Source organism: Gavia stellata, chromosome 18 (genome assembly GCF_030936135.1).
Source record: "Gavia stellata isolate bGavSte3 chromosome 18, bGavSte3.hap2, whole genome shotgun sequence".
Lineage (NCBI taxonomy): Eukaryota > Metazoa > Chordata > Aves > Gaviiformes > Gaviidae > Gavia > Gavia stellata.
This window is the reverse complement of record NC_082611.1, coordinates 4819701-4836471: the sequence shown is the minus strand read 5'-3', so window position 1 is coordinate 4836471 and position 16771 is coordinate 4819701. Positions and strand designations below refer to the sequence as shown.

The window sequence follows — 16771 nt, the reverse complement described above, 5'->3', positions numbered from 1 at the left end:
CAGTGCTCAGGGGCTCCGGGGAGCCCTGGAAGAGATTCAAGTTTCAATCCCATGTAAGGCTTTGTTGACTCTAGACCTTCCCATAAAGAACTTGGGAGGGGGCAGTTAATGCTGACATGACTTAGGACCATTTAGGAGCTGAGCCGGGTGGTGTGGGGGTGCCAACACGCTCCCCACCCCGGATGGGGCAGCTGCACACCCAGGCGTCCCGGGGGCAGAGGCCAGGTCTCTTTCCCCATCCCGACTCCTCCAGTCCCCTGGGCGGCCCACACTAAGGGCTCGTAGCCAAACCCAGGGCGTCACTAGCCAGGGACATGCGGGGCCAAGGTCCCCGCTCCCGTGGGACACTCGGGGCCAGGCGGGTGAGCGAGGCCCCCCCCGAGCCCCTGGTGAGCAGTCGTTCCCTATCGCCCACAGCCTGTTGGTTGGTCACCATGTTACGAAACCTTTGCCTAAAAAAATAAACAGTTCCCAAGGTTAAAAAAAGAAAAATCTGTTTAAAATCAACCTCCAGGCTCTCCTGTCCTGGCAGAATGGGCACCGGCGGCTGCTGCCCGCGGGGCAAGTGGGTGGTTTGGGGCAAGCCCACAGTGCAGGCTGCCTCCCCGCTCCTCTCCATGCCCCTATGCGCCGGTTGGCGCAAACTACGTCTTTAAGGCGTCTACCGGGACGTTTTAGCCTCCAGTATGCCGGGCCGGTAGAGGTACCTCCAAATGGCGTAGTAGTGGATGCCAGCTCCAATGGCCACGAAGAGGTGCCAGATGGCATGGGCGAAGGGGATGCGGCCGTCGCTTTTGAAGAAGACCATGCCCAGGCAGTAGAAGAGTCCACCGGCCACCAGCTCCGGGAGGCCATCCCTGTTGGGCTGGGAGCAAGCAGGGAGGCAGGGCTCAGCGGCAGCCACGGCATGCCTGCCCTTTCCCCACTGCTCCATCAAGAGCAGAAGCATGGCCCCAGCTGCGGGGTGCAGGCAGGACCCTCGCTCTGCCTTCTGCTACACTTTCCCCTCCAGCAAGGCAGCGGAGCCCAGTAGCCCGGCTTTGCTGGGAGGATTTCAACTCAACGGAGCCCGGGCAGGAGGTCCACTGGAGATGGACTTGCAAAACTGAGCTGGGCCACGTTGTGTTTGGGGATGGCTTTATCCATCACGCAGCCTGGACCGCGCCAACCCACCGGAGACAAACCGGCCCCGCTGGGATTTATCCCTAGTGCTGAGCCCGCGTGCTTCCCAGCAGTGGCTTACCATGGAGAGAATGACCAAGGCAGGGAAGAAGCCCATGATAACGTAGCACACCAGCTCCACCAGCTTGTACCTGCGACCGACAGAGAAGCTGCTTGGAGGCAGGTACAGATGGAGCGTCGAGCTTTACGCTTGTAACGTCCACTGCCGTGTTATAGGAAAAGGGGTGGAGGTGCCATCACAGCAGGTCCCATGTCCTCATGTGTGAGCCACACCACCGCGGTGGGTCTGGCACGCTGCTCCAGGGGTGGTGGACCCCCACCCTGGATGGGAGCTGCCAGCTCAGGGCCAGGCTCCTGGGGCTTCGGGGAGGCATCTGGGGCCTTTTGCTTTCTGTTTGGTGCCACCACGTGGAAGAAGAAAGTCATGGCAGCACATCCCTGCTCCCACCTCCTGGCTCTCACATCCCTCCTCCCACATCCCTGCCACCAAAGCTCCTAACACCAGGGTGCAGATGGGGAAGAACATGGTCCAAGGAGGCTCTCCACTGCCAGTTGACCAGGAGGCTGCCCAGGGACCCTGTACCTACCTACCTACCTATCTATCTGTCTGTCTGTCTGTCTATCTTCATCCTTCTTTCTCTCCCCTGCAGCTTGACTGCCACTGGGGCACTAAGAGGGGCTGGCAGAGCTGAGCTGGGCTCTGTGATACCCACCAACACGGGGCCAGGTAAAGGCACTCACCGCTCATGGAAGAAGAAAACATAGACAGTCCCGATAGATGCCATGATCCAGATGATCCAGCGCATGTGGGAGGCCCAGGGACCCAACTCCCGCAGGTTCAGCCTGCAAGATCCAGGTCTGCGATGAGGTGGGTCCAGGGCAGCACCCCGGTCCGGGCTGCGGGCAGCGAGGTGCCAGGGAAATACTGCCCTCACCCCCACGGCTGTTCCAATTTGTAACTTCAACTTAAAGGGATTGAAATCTATAGGATAGAAAGGTTTTGTGAAAAAGGGTAGGGTACAGCCTCGAGCAGAGCCAAAGCCAGAGAGTGAAACCCTATTTGTTGGAGCCGAGCTGATTTTCACCCCTCCAGTGGGGCCAAGCGATGGCCCCCACCCACCGGCAACTCACCAGGGAGCGTACGACGCCGCGATGAAGAAGTAGATCACCATCCTGTCGAACATATGCAAGCAGTGCTCCACCGTCCTGCGGGATGGACAGACAGACGGGTCACAGCCTGCAGCACGGGGGGCCTCTGGACCCTCCTCCCCTTCCCGAGCCCTGAGCAATCAGGGCTGGTACCTGAGATGCCTCTTCTTCCAGGAGATGGTGTGGAAGATGGTGGAGACGATGAAAAGGCTGGACAAGCCAAAGCCATAGATCCAGGCTGAGATAGTTTCCCACTGGTCATCAGAGAGGATGTAGAGAATGGAGCTGCCGAGGATGCTGGGCAGGATCCAGAACTGGAAGGGAGAAGGAAACCTATTGTTGGCTCTCTGCGTTTCCGTTGAGCAGCTACAATACAGGCTCTGCTTCTCCTTTGAGGTGATTCTTTTGCTTTTGGTCAAAGCTACCGCCCATAAGGGGCAGGCTGGCCATCCGCAGCGGCCAGGCAGGGCCTCCCCCTGCGTGGTACAGCTCCAAAATAGCTTCTCCAGGTGGAGGTAGGGAGGAGGAGGAAGGCACAAGGAGGATGGATACCTCTGAGTCATCTCCTAGGGCTCAGAGTGGGAGACGCCAGCTCCCGAGGGAAACCCTGATGTGGGGAGCACTTGCTCCTGCCGCTGCATAGGCAGCAGCCCCATGGGGTGCCTGTCACCATTCCTGCTGCGAAAAACACTCCATTTTCAGGGAGCTTTGCAAAATACTCCTGCTCCACTAAGCCCACGGCCAGCTTCTCTGGGGACACGGGGCCATGGTGGGTGAGAGCGAGGGAGATGCACACCAGCTTCCCAGGGCAGAAGGAGGGAGAGCATCCCTGCTCCCTGGGAGCACCTGGGGCATATCTGCCTCATCACAGCCCTGAGACCCTCGGGAGCTGCTCCAGGGCTGAACACAGACATTTTTAGGTGTTTCTTGAGGTTCCTCAGGGGATCCCTGGAGAGCTGAGCACTGTCCTCCCTTGCCCCGGGATGGGGCAGGGACTCACCGCGTGGGTGGCACAGTTTGCCGCATGCTCGTACTCCGTCGGCTGGTACCTGCAGTTGGACGGGACACGGTGATTCATGAACCTGCAGCGAGAAGGAGGGAGAGAAACACGCTCAGGGGACGGGGTTTGGGGGAAAGCCTTTTTGGAGGGGTCTGCACAGGGACACCCACCAGCCCCCCAGCCTGGAGCCCCACCTCAGCTCAGCTTTGCTCCAGCTGCCCTGCAGAAGTGACCCCAGCACTGGGCACGGCTTGTCCATCTGGCTGGCCCCAAATGCCAGGACCCCAGGTCTTGCTCAGCTATGGCTCAGGCTGAAGCATTTGCCCGCAGCTGCCATCACTTGGAGAGCAGAGGGCAAGAGCCAGCACTGCCTGCTGAAGCGGGCATGAGAGGGCAAACAGGGCAGCGGTGGGAAGGATGCAGGGGAAGCTGCTGCAAGGATGGATCGATAAGGTCTGGAGCATCTCCCGACCTGTCCCAGAATGGGGCACAGGTGACAGTCAGTGGCGTGTCCAGCTGCCAGCTCCTGTGACACTAGCACCTCTCACCATCTTCATTTCACAGGTGGAAAAACTGAGACACCATGTAACGACACGATCTGGTTACAGCCCATCTGCCCCAGAGAAAATGGACTAGCACAGACCTGGCAGCGGAGAAGAGGGCACGTGGCTGCGGGTCCATGACCCATCTGGCGGTGACACCCTCATGTCACAGCAGCGTGCCCCGCTCCAACAAGGGTATCGCCGCGATGCCTTCGGTTTCTGGGTACCACTTCCTGCATCTACCTCCTACCCGTGGGGGCTGCACGTCCCAGCACAGATTGCTGCAGAGGGAAACGCCACTGCGCTCCCGTGGAAACCTGTGTCTTTATTTCTGTTTCTCTTAATCTGAGGTATCAGCTTGCTCTTGGTGTTTGGAGGAATGTATCGATTTCCCTTGTCGGATCAACATACAGCGATAAAAAATAGTGTCGGGCTTGGCTAGTCCGTTGCTAGGTACATAACGCTGTATTAAGAGGTAAATAAATGTGCGTCCATGATAACATGTCGGAGCAAAGTGCTGCCTTGCTCAGCATCCTTTTCTGGCAGGGGCCAGCATAGAGGCTTAGAGAAAGGGAATAAGAAATGGTCAAATAGAGAGTGATCCTTCCCTGGCTGCTCCTGGTAATCAGGGGTTTAAAGACCTTTTCTGCTGCGGCTCAGGTCAGGAAGGCCAAGCTGAGCGGGCGCTGGCAGGGCTGCCCTGCAGGACCTGGGCTAGTTGCTTTCTGACCCCATTTGCTCTCAGCTCCGGCACCATCTGCACCGTTTTTCACAGCTGAGCTGCGCCTGGCGAGGCGGCGAGGGGTTGGCAGCGCCTTGCCGCTGGGCGCAGGGTGACCCCTCAGTCGAGGGCACTGGGGAAGGCAGTACAAGTCCCCTTTTCCCGTCCCCAAGCCACCCACACCTGCGCGGACTCCTCCGCCATCTCCTGCCTGCTCAGCCCCACCGCCTGAGCCGCTCACTGCTGTCTGTTAAAAGTGAGCCAGGATGGATTAAATAGCTCAAATAACAAGAGTTTGGGGCGGGGGGGAGCGTGGCCACAGCGGACCCGGGCGTGCGAGGCGCTCCGCGGCAGGCGGCAGTGACAGCCCACGCGGGGACCCTGTCCCCAGCCCCTGCCCTGCCTGCTGCCAGACCCTGGCACTGCAGGAAGATGCGTGGTCATCATCACCAAAAAATGTCTTGAATTAAGAGGGGGAAACAGAGGGGATTAAGCTCCCACCACTCTGCAAACCGAGGACCTGTGCTGGGTAAATCAGGGCTTAGCAAGGCTGCTGTGGCTGGGAAGCAGCCGGGCATCCCTGGGGACGTGGTGGTGCCTGGCATGCTGTCACCTCCATCCCAGGGGACACCAGGGATGCCCTCTGCGTCCCACCACTCCGGCCACGGGGGCTGGACGGGCTCCCCGCCCTAGAGCCATGTCCCCCTGGCAGGAGGACATTACTGTCCCCAGCGTTGCCAGGAGACTGTCCCCAGCTCCCCTTCGCTTTCTGCTTCCCTTTCTTTTCCCTTTTAATAATAAGAAGCCGGGGGGGAAGGCCAGACATCCCGCGTGACGTCGCGGTTGCTGAGGAAACATGTTTGAGGCCTTTTCCTTGAGTTTATTTATTTTAATAAAGCCCCGCACCACCTCCCCTCCCTTCTGGCAGTTGCTGTTCAGAGCTGTAACGGGGAGCAGCGGCGGGGTGGTTCCCACAGCCGCCTCCCCCAGGGCCAAGGGGTGCCCGGACCCTTTGGGAAGGGATCCCTGGGGTGCAAATACCCTCCCTAACTCTGGTACAGGGATGGAGAGGCTGTGTGTATGTCCCTGAAGCCCAAAGGCACGTTGGTGCAGCACACTGCAAACGCCTGCTTTTCCCGGAGGGAGAAATAGCCTTGAGGAGGATCGTTTTTTGACCCAGGAAGAGATCATTCTCATTTTCCTGTCCCACTTCTTAATAAGCATCATCCTGTGAAGGATGGGAAACGGAGCATTGCAGATGTGGGACCTGGCTGCAAAGTGCTGAGCCAGCCTGGGTACAGCCGGGCCCTCCCGGAGCCACCACCATCGCGTTTTGGGGCTAGGTGGGCACATTTTCATTGCCTTCTGTGCTCTGGAGCAGAGCTGTGCAAACAAGCATGGGAGCAGCCTGTGTTTGCACATCTCCTGGCAGGGCAGGATGAGTCCCCGGCTGCCCTGCAGCACCTTGCTCCCCAGGGGTGCGGAGGACATTTCCTCACTTTCTCTTCTCTCCTGGGACTTTATCTACCTCCCAGACCATCCCGGGATGCCAAGCATCCATCCAGCTCGTGTCATCCCTGTGCACGCTGGCATGGGTGCAGGGCAGGGCGCGGGGAGCCCAGCATCACTCCCAGCCTGCAGAAAGTTGCCGTACCAGTGTGCAACACCGGTCTCAAACCTGAGCTCCAGCCCGGACAGACAGACAGACACGCTCTGGGAGGGCACCTGCGACTCACGTTAGAGCTGGTGAAAACCGAGAGCCCCAGGGGTGGCTGCTGCGTGTTTCCCAGCTCCGGCTCTGTGCGGCTGGTGTCAGGAGAAGGGGAATTGCTGGCAGCCAGGCAGAGCTCCGGGGTTTTTCAATGCAAGAAAATAATAATAAGAAGGGAAACACTGCCACAAACTTAGATCTGATACCTGCAAGCAAGTCCCTGAATCCACAATCATCGCCAGCTCCGTGTCATTGCATCCGTACGCTTGGGGACACGCTGGCAGTGTCCCTGGGGTGGGAGGAGGCGACAGCGCCTTGTCCCCAGCAGCCTCCAGCCTATGTTGCCACCCGCCCAGGGACCCAGCAAAGCCGCAGTGATGTGGCTCGCTCGACACAGCCGCCCCAGGAAGCCGCGGGCAGGTGATTACACACCGGCTGGGTGCTTCAATGCATTTTAGCAGGTGCTTTAGGATTGCGAAGTCCAAGAAAAGTTTAAAACCTCCCGCATGGCAGGAACACAAGCATGTTCATTTTCTAGGGACGGTGCATGGGAAGCAGAGACCTGAGGGGCTCCCAGGCACCTTTTTCTCCTAGTACTATTTCTGGCAGACACTATACGGACTGGCTATATGAAGATGGGAGGCCTGGTGGGGGTCCAAGCAGGGGTTATTCACTGCAGCCCCAGGGTTTTTGCCTGCCCTGCTTGTGCCTGCTTCCCCCTGGCCCCTTTCCCAGGGAGGGAGACTGAAAAGAGCCAGTGCAGAAGGCTCTGGCCGGGGAAACAAAGAGCCCCTTGTCCCAGGCAGCCGGGGCAAAGTGCAGAGCCGGCTTCCCAGGCTTGTTCCTTTCTCCTTCTCTTTCTCCCACTCTGTTTTTTTTTGTGGCTTTGGGGTGGGGTTTTTTGAGTTTCTCAAAGACTTTTATCCAAGAACAAAGTTCTGACCTCAAAAATCATGCAGATCTGCCTGGCTCTTGCTTTGCCGGGGTGGAAGAGAAGAAGGTGAAAAGGGGATTAAATTAAATTATTCCTCGGGATGGCTCATGTGTGTGCATTTGAGCATCTGCGCTCTTCTGGGGGCACCAAGACAAACTGCATCAGCCACTCCATGGGCACCACAAACTCACACGGGCAGAGCCATGGGGCACTTTGCAGGAAAGCTGTCCCCTACACACACAGGGAGGGAACAGCCCTAACGGAGACCCAGGCCAGGCTGTGATTCAGGAGAGATGGGGTTTAGTCCTGCCTTTGACACTGAGTCTCTGGCTGGCCTCTGCCATGTCACTTGATTTCCCTCTCACCCCCCTTTCCCCCTCTCCAAGTGAGGATAATAATTTTGACATCCTTTAGGCGAGCTGGTGGAAGGATAATGCGAAGAGGGTGTAAAATCACCACTAAGGTACGGGTGGGGACATGTGAGCTCATCCCTGCCCTTGGAAGAGCTGGTCCAACACCTGACCCCCCCAACCCTGCTATAAATCAGGCTATATACATGACACGTGGCTGTGCATCTATGCATTGAGGAGCTGGGCTCCCCCTGCACATTGCTGAGGCTGTGGCCATGGCCGTGACACTTGAAGAGCCAACACATCCCTTTCACAACCCGTGAAGCACTAAATGCCGGAGCTGTGTGTTGCACTGTGGGCTGGGTGCCGCAGGGACAAAGGAGCAGCCAGCGTGTCCAAGGTTGCTCCCAGGTGATGTGAATCTCCCCAGACCAGCTGATCTCTATGGGTTTCACCTGCAAATGGCTTATAAAAGGGCCGGGGCTTGCTCAAGAGCTAGCTTAGTGTCTTTAGAGGTGGGATGGTGGTTTGCTGTGTGCTTACCCTCCTGTGCAGGGAGCCAGGGTATTTCTAGGCTGTGTTCCCTGCTGGGCAGCTCTTGGGGATTTGACTGCAAATTGAGGGGATTTCTCCTTCTGACTGGGTGTCACAACTGCTTGTGGAGTAACAGAGGAGAATTGTATCCTGATGATGGTGGTATCTCATCAGAGAAGAAGGATGGAGAAAGCCTTTGCTGGATGCTGGCCAGCAGTGGTGGTAAGTTCTGCTGGGGCCCTTTGGGTTGTCCTGTGGTAGAGCAAGTGTGGTGATGCCTGAAGTGACAGTGATGGAGCAGATGTGTCCCTGCAGGGCAGACTGGCCCCAGGCTCCGCTTCAGTTGCATGGTCTGGATTTGCTCTAATGAGCCCAGAGGCTGCACACCCAGTGCAGATGCCAGGGCTTGGTCCTCAGGCTTGTGCTCACGTGTGAGCTGCTGCAGCAGCATCCCTGTAAGCTGGGGCTTGGTGTGTTCTCTGCTTCTGCCCCATGATCTGGCAATGCTCCAGCTGCAGTCCCTGCTAAGAAGCTTCATCCCTGTGAGCTCCTCTGTGGCTTGTAACTAGCTCAGTCCTAGGGAGCTGTGTGTGATGGTGTGGTGCACAGCCCTGAGCACCGCTCACTTATGGGACATGGTCCCAGGATGCAGGAGACAGAGCAGGACCCACAGGGATGTGCTCAGCCCTGTCCCCCCCCCATGTCCAGGACATCAATTCTGCAACTCGGTGACATGGGAAAGGCTCATCAGCCCTCCTTTCTCTCCCAGAGAAAGGAGCTCCTGGTGCAGAGTCCCCAGTGCTCAGCAGTACCACAAAGCTGCTTTATCCAGACAGGAGCACTTGAGAAATCCTGCTTTTCCTTCCTACTCATTGACACAGGAGTGTTTGCCACTGGGAAGCAAAAATGTAAAGGCTCAGGCTGATGCTGCCCAGCATTGCCATCTGCAGAGCCACCCACGCAGGCATGTGCATGGTTGTGTGGCACCCTGTTAAGAGCCGAAACCTCTATTTCCATGCCTGCTTCTTGGTGCTTGCATGCTCCTACGCAAACATATGGTGCCTCCTGGTTTGGAAAGCTGAGCTGTGCATGCTGTAAGCTTGCAGGTCGGCTCCCTGGGCCAGGGGAGAAGGGGCAGCCAGGACAAGCCTGCTTTGTGGGCTACTCCTTTGACTCCAGCCCATCCCGCGTGAGAAGGGGCAGGAGGACTGATGGAGCAAGGCAGTGCAGTGTTTTCTCTTGTACTGCTTTTTGGCATCGTGCAAAGAGCTGGCAGCTTGGGTAGGGAGCAGAAAATGAAAGGTTTTTGATCTAAACCAGTGTTTCTCCACCTTTGTTACGGGTAAATTAGCGGATCGCTAGATTTCTGGACTTATCTGCCCAGAAGCCCCTGGTGCAAGCCTTACTTCTACAAAGCAAGTCAAAACGGGCTGCAGATTGAGTAGTCATTCATCATCTCTGATTACTGCATCCCAGTTTTGCTTGTTTCCAGCACTCTGACATCTGGAAACACCCTGGGCTGGCTGTAGACCACCCCCTGGCACTATATAGCCTGCATGCCATGAGAAATGCTGAACCAGTCTGCTTGCCAACTTAGAGATGCTCCCAGACAGAGACTCTGTGCTGTACCTGGCTCTGAACTGCAGGTGAGGTGTCCCCCCATGAAGGGACAGGAAAGACACCCCCCAGCACATCCTGCTGCCACAGCAGTGGGTACACAAGGGGCTGAGGCTGGAGGCAGGGAGTATGCTGCTGTTTTCCTGAACGTACCAGGAACCACACCAAGGGTGTACCTGATTCCTGTTCCTTGCTCCTCATCCTAGCAGAGACAAGCACAGGAGGCTCCAAGCCAGGCTGGATGCAGGCATAGACCATTTCTGCACCCATGAGAGCCCACAAATATCTAGCAAGGATTGGCTGGTGGGTAGAAACTCAGCAGGTAATTGCCAGCAGGGTCATAGCTGCCTGTATTCCCATCCTCTGTGCAGGGATACTTATTTTTCTCTCTGGCAGGCTTTCTGCTCTTTATTTAGATGGTATCTCCAACTCTTCCAAGGTAATTCATGACCCTGCAACTACAGCAGAGCTGTTTGTTTGTTCACAACAGATGGGATTGGTGAGTGTTTCCCAAATTACTTTGAGCTGGGACTTCTTGTTTCATTTGGTACTCATGAGACCTCTGACAACAGCTGATTAGTCACAAGATGACTCTGATGTCCCAGGTGTTTTGTGACTGTTAGGAGGACTGTTTCCAGAACTGAAAATTCTATTATTCACTGTTTGCTTGTTTGGAGAGTCATTGTGCATGTTCCTTGCTGCCTTGCCTGCATTGCTCTGAGCACAGAAGTCAGCGGGCTGAGTCCTGAGCTGGCTCTGCTGGGTTAAACTCTGCAACAGCCCAAGGTGGGCAGGAGTGAGCGCAGCCCACCTGCCTCTCTGTCTGCTGGCAGAGGATTTGGGCAGTTTGGGGGCTGGAGCCTTCCCGGTCTCTAACCCCAGCTGCCACTAGCTCTTTGGAGACCCAGCTTCAACTGTGATGTACGTGAGCAGGTCACAGTTTCTCAGGTCCATAAGGTCTCCCCATAGCATCCCCTGAGAGACGGAGCCTGGCTCTCATTGGGATTCCTGGATGCTACTGAAGTACAAATGGTATCTGTAAATTCAGCAAATGCCTCTGGACAAAGAATGCACAGAAGGAGAATCATGCATTTCCCCAGCCACGCAAGCAGATACTAGGATTTCAATTAGTGGTATTTGCAACAGAGAGCAGGGCTGTGTCTAATGCTGTGGTACCAGCCAGTGCTGCTGAGCACAGCAGAGGAGGTAACTCCTTGCCCCTGACCTGCTGATCTCTCTCTGCATAAAATCCTTTCCTCAGCAGCAGCCAGACTGGACTATGAATTTGAACAGGATCACAGACTTGGATCCAAACTTTCCTGAAGGTCAGCACTGCTCAGCTCAACTAACTGGCAACTGAACCAAACACCAGGAATGTGATGCTTTGTGGTGTATCACATCGAGCCCATTGGACTTTGGATTTTCACTGCATGACAATGTTGAGGTTCAATTTCACCCGGAGAACCCCAAAGGGAGTCCTGAGTGTGTGTGTTTGGTTGTGTCTCCTCTGCCTTGCTCAGCTCCTGCTCTGAGCATCCATTCCCTTGAGGCATCTCTCTGGGTACCCAACCAACCTCCTGCTGCAGCCGAGCAGCCCCCGAGAGCAATGAACTCAAATAACAGTTGCACTCTTTTCCCTTCCTTTCCGCAGGAGTTGTAGTTGGTTTGCATTGCTTTGTCTTGGTGTGGAGCTGGGGGTGTGGGAAGGGAGGAGAGAGGGGAAGGCGAGCCTGGGGGCAGTCCTGACAGGGCCCTGTTTCTTGCATTCACTGACCTGCCGCGCTGGGCAGTGGCTTGAATTTCCCATGTGTTGTGTTGGCTGCTACCTTGTGAAGCTGGCCATAGCGAGCTGTGCCAAAGAATCACATCAGGCTGATATCCAACACCGGCTGAAGGAAGGAAAAGACCATTGTGCATCTATTTCCCAGGCAGCCAAGAGACGGTCCTTCCCCCAAAAGCACAGGGCTTGGCTTGCCCACTGCTGCACATCTCCAGTGTGGTGATCCCCACCACAGCCTGTCCTGCTGGGTCCCCCAACCCTCCCAGAGGAGGGAAAGGGGCAGCTTGAGGGAATACCCCATGGCAAATGATGCTCCAAGTACTTATTCCCTTCCAAATACCTGGCTCCAATGATAACTGCACCCTGGGCACCTAAACCTAATGAGATGAATCCTACTGATGCTATCTTAAGAGGGTATCTGAGTTAACCTGGCCCCACAGAGCAATCAATATGGAATTAGTCAGTGACATCAGGTGATCCTGGTTTTCCCTTGGTATTTTAGGGGCCTCCCTATCTCTTGGAGCAGTGCCTTTTGCAGCAAGGGGATGTGCTCAGCTGGGGGCAGGTCTTGCTGGGGATGGTGCTTGCAGGGTGAGGAGCCCCTGCCTCTCAAGCAGCTTCAAGCTGTGATATCAATGCTGAAAGCATTTACCTTCTCACTGCTTCATCCCACATGGGCTGTGGGGGAAGCAGAGCTCTTGGAAAGCATCTCGCCGTGTGTGGGAGCAGGTGAGGGCTGCTTGTGCTCTCATCGCAAAGCAAACAGGGACCAGATATTCCCAATGCAGTAGCTCTGCTCAGGCTGTCAGCCTGGCATTGCTATTCTTGTGTTTGGGGTCTGAGCACCCCAACATTTTCTCTCCCTCCTATTCCTGCTGGTTCTCTTCTCCCTCTCCTGCCTGGAGATGCTGGAGGAGGGGTTGGTGAATGTCTCCTTGCTCAGTAATTACAGGTGCAGGGAGCAACAGGGAAGGTCTTCCCAGCTGCCTTTCCCCAAACTCGGAGGATTTGCTTTTGAGCAAGTGTAGACTTCAGATCTCCATCCCCTCATGCCAGTGAGGAGGTGGCAGGGTCTGCATTGCGGACATCAAACAGATGAGGACAAACCTGGACCGTGCACCTACAGAGGCCCCTGCTCTCCCTAACCTCCTGCTTCTTCTGGGCTGAGAAATTAATGTGGGTTTTCCTGGCTGCTCCTCTTTGTTACTCTGCACAGGGCAAGACAAGCAAACACAATAAGATTTAGAGCTTTTTACATGAACAAATCAAATCGTGAACCACTATCAGTTAATTGGGATGATTCAGTGCCCTGCGCAGCCTGCAGCTCCCAGCAAACTCCTCTCCACCGGCTGCTCCGGAGCTGCTGAAGGCAGCCAGATACAGCAGCTCCCCACTTACTTCTGTTTCCTTTCAATTACGGCTCTGGACGGCCGAAGTCTGGGAAGCATTTTGTGTCCCTGCAGGGATATTGGGGCTGGGCTGCAGCCCCACGGCAGCTATGTGGGCAGGAGGCACCAGACCTTGTCTGAGTCCAGAATAAGAAGTGGGTCAAAGCCAGGGGTGAGGCAGAGGGGAGGGATCTGTTACCGGCTCGGTGTAACCTGGCCGATGAGTTTAACTGATGATGCGACTTGCACCGATCTGTTGTTCTGGGGGAAAACCAGCACCATTTTGGTGAGCTGAGAGGAAAAGGGTGGAGGGAGAGTGGGGGAATAACTTTCTGGTGGTTGGATAAAGCAGGAGGAATCACATCTCTTTGTACCCCATAACTGCACGCTGCTGCCAGCGTCGTGGCTGAGTTTGACCTGTCAGGCGGGAGGTGGATATCACTTGCCACGGTGCAGGCTGTGAGTGACAGGGAAAGCCTTGCAGCAGTGGCACTTTTTAACTCCCTTTCCCCATGGTGGCAGACAATGGAAGAGCCTCCTGGACCCCGCAGCAGAGCAGAAACCACTGACAGCCTCATTTATAACCACAACCTGCTCAAGCAGCATTGCTGTGCATCCCTGTTCCCACCATGGTGACAGCTTCCTCCGCTTGTTTTCTTCCCCTCCACCCCAGCGGTGATGCTCCATCTCCGAAGCCCAGCCAGGAGAGATTCGGGGATGCCCCGGTGTCCCTCCAGCCCTGAGTTTTCTCCTGGCAGCTCACAAAATGCTCCCACATTGATTGCTGCCTTTCATCTCTTTGTTCAAAGCCTGGTGCCTTTGCTGCAGCTTTCACACAACAGGTCTTTCATCACCACGCTGTATTTTATTTATTCCTTTTGGTGGGTGTATTGATGGCCAAGTTCCTCCTTTCTTGGTCCTCGCTCAAAATTAGATAAAACAACATTAAAAATGAAGCTGTTCCAGGCTTTTCCACCACAAAGGAAACTTTCTTCTATTTTCTTTTCCAAGGAAGGCCACAAGCAAGAGTTTCTCATGCTCTGAAAAGATGTCACAAGATGCTTCTGATGCCTTGAAGGGCACATGTCACTGTGAGCCCCATGGCTCACCCCAGTCCCCATTGCAGTGCCTGGTCCTTGTTACTTGCAGCCCAGGGAAGCCGACAGAGCATCCCGGCATAAAAGAAGGAGCAGCTTTAAGGGTTTCTTTTGGGATATGCCACAGCAGAGCATTTCTGCAGAGAGGAGAGCTGGTGTGCGGGGGGGACGGGGATCAGCCAACTGTTATTTTTAAGTACTAGGCTAAGAGGATCTCTGCGGCCATGCAGGAAGCTCTGGGTTAGCACCACATGCCAGCAACCGCCTTGGTATGTCTTGGGGTGAAAGTCAAGGGAGCACCTATCTTCTCCTGCTCCCCATCCAGCCCCTGGCACCCAGCGAGAAGTGGAGGGTGCCCTGCAGACCTGACCCTTCCCATGCCCCATAGCCCCTGCTCCACATGCAGGCTTTATCCCTGCAAGGCACTCTCTAACACCCTATCCCTATTTAACAAGCTGTCTCCAGAAAGGACCATGATGAGGTTTGAGCACACTGATTTTGGATAAATCAAGCAACGTGTTGGCAGATGGATTCTGCTGGTGGGAATTGAGGTGGGGGGGGCAGGCCCTGTTCTGCTGCCCAACTCCCAAAGAGCCTCTGCACCGCTGCCATGGGGCAAAGGTACGGTTTTCCTCCTGCTCTCGGGGTACAGAGCTTTGCTTAGCTCCATCTCCCCCGGCCCTGTCCTCTGCATGCCAGCTGGGAAAAAAAGTTTTGAATTCCCTGTCTTCACAAGGAGTTCTGTACCAGATGCATTGTACAGACCTGCTGAGTACCTCCTGCATCTCCCCCAGGCAAAGGTTATCAGGAGGCAGCTAGACCATCAAAATGGTCTTGGAGCAGGTGCCCATGTTTCACGCAGGTTTTGGAGGTGCAAGCATGGATTTTCCTTGTGGGACACCTGGAAGGAGAGGAGTTGGTGTCTTGAGGGGGTGGGAAGGAGGTCTCCTGCTCTTACCCTGCCCAGGCAAACATCCCTCAGGGATGTTCCTGTCTGGAGCAGGCAAGAAACACCATCACCACTTCTTTCCAGACAAGTTTTTCTCTGGTATCTGTCTCTAACAGGACCTCTGGCAGCGGCAGCTGCAGAGCTGAGTGCCCCCAGGAACCTCCGCAGCCATGAAATCATCCCCACCACATTCATAGAGAGCTGGGGACAAAGCATGTCCTCGGCACAAAACTCAGCACCCCTTGAGCCCTATCCTGCCATGCACTGCCCAGCGCTGTTCGATATGACTCCTCGGCGAGCTGGCAGGCTGTGGGTGGCCACTGTCCCCACGTCACCCACCAGCTCCCTGCTAAAGGCCGCATCTGATCCCGCAGCAGCGTGCGTGGCTGAGTGCCCTCTGACCCACGCTCAGCGGTCCTCGGGTTTCCCTCTACGCAGGTGATGCCATGAGGTTTCCTATCACACCTGAGCCGCTGAAACAAGTCCCTGCTACTGCTGGAAAACCTCCCTGGGTATTTCACGGAGGCGGGGGGAAAGGCTCCACCACAGTGCATCTCATGGGAGCCCTGCAGAGCCCCCGGGTCCAGGCTGAGGGGGCTTCACCTGGGTGCTGTGGGACCCCGGGCAACATTGGTCCCTCCACGGAGGGTTTGCAGCCAGCGGTGGGGGGGGTCCCCCGGCAGTGGGAGGACCACGGGGAAGTTGGACCCAGCGGAAGGCAGCGAGGGCTCCCGAGGATGCTCAAGAATCCCTTAGGGATGCAGAAAGGCAGGTAGCCTTCTCCCAGAAGCCCAGCCCGCACCTGCCCTGGCCTTTGGGACACTCAGCAGCTTCTGAAGGTCCCTTCGGGCTCCATCCCCGCCGGAGCCGGGCTGGGGCTGTCCTGGGGCTCCGCGAGCACCCGGGGGTCGGGGACCGCCGCACCGACGGCGTTACCTGGCGTAGCGCGTCTTCTGGAAATCCGGGACCCGGGACACCAACATCGCGGCGCTGCCATGGGGGTGCCGGGGGGCGGCGGCTGCTCAGCCCCGGGCCGGGGAGGGGGGAAAGTGCCGCCCGGGGGAACCGCACCAACTCCGCGGGCTCCGGCGGGGCGGGGAGGAGAAGGGGCGGCCGGTCCAGCCCAGCCCGGTCCCGGCCCCCTCCCGCCCCCCCGGGCTGCTCGGGAGAGCGACACGGGGAAAACAAAGGCGACCTCCGGGAGGGGGGAGCCAGCCCCGCTGCCGCCCTCAGATGTGCGAAGAGGAGGAGGAGGAAGAAAAAACGGGGGGGGGGGGGGGGGATCCCGTCCAACTCCGCCCGGCCACAGCAACCTGCACGATCTCCCTTAGCCGCCCCGGCAGCTTTAAGCACAGCTAAAAATATTCCCCCCCGCCGCCACCCCCGGAGGATCAAATAGCAGCAGATTTGAATTGAAAATGTGATTAAAGCATCGCGGGGGGGGGAGGGAGCGATGCAGGCAGCTGCCCCCTCCCCCGGCCACGCTGCCACGGCCGGGTCCGCCGGGAGGGGCACCGAGATGTCCCTGCCCGCCCCAGGGCAGGGCCAGCCCGCCCCGGCCCCCCAGGGAGCTGCTTTGTTTGGCTTTGCTTGTATTTATTTGATTTTGATGATTTTTTTCCATTATTTTCCAGGGGCCCCGGCAGGGGTGGGCGCCTCTGCCCCGGCCCCATCACTGCGGGGTGCCCGTGGGGGGGGGACACGACTCCCACCAGCATCCCACCATCCCTCCCCGCTCGGGAGAAGGGGGAGGAAGCAGCACGACAGCAAGGCAAGGACTGGAGATCCCAGGATCCTCACTCCATCTCCATCCTAAG

At 56.8% G+C, this 16771-nt stretch overlaps 1 protein-coding gene across 1 annotated transcript; it reads right to left on the bottom strand.

Annotated features, from left to right (window-relative positions):
* Positions 1–661: 661 nt before the first annotated feature.
* MMD2 (monocyte to macrophage differentiation associated 2) lies at positions 662–15937 on the bottom strand. Its single transcript, XM_059826587.1, has 7 exons — positions 15891–15937; positions 3332–3413; positions 2485–2645; positions 2314–2388; positions 1924–2025; positions 1244–1313; positions 662–865 (listed from the first exon to the last, which is right to left on the bottom strand). The coding sequence occupies exons 1-7, from the start codon at positions 15935–15937 to the stop codon at positions 662–664; spliced, it is 741 nt and encodes a 246-aa protein (XP_059682570.1).
* Between the last annotated feature and the right edge of the window lie 834 nt (positions 15938–16771).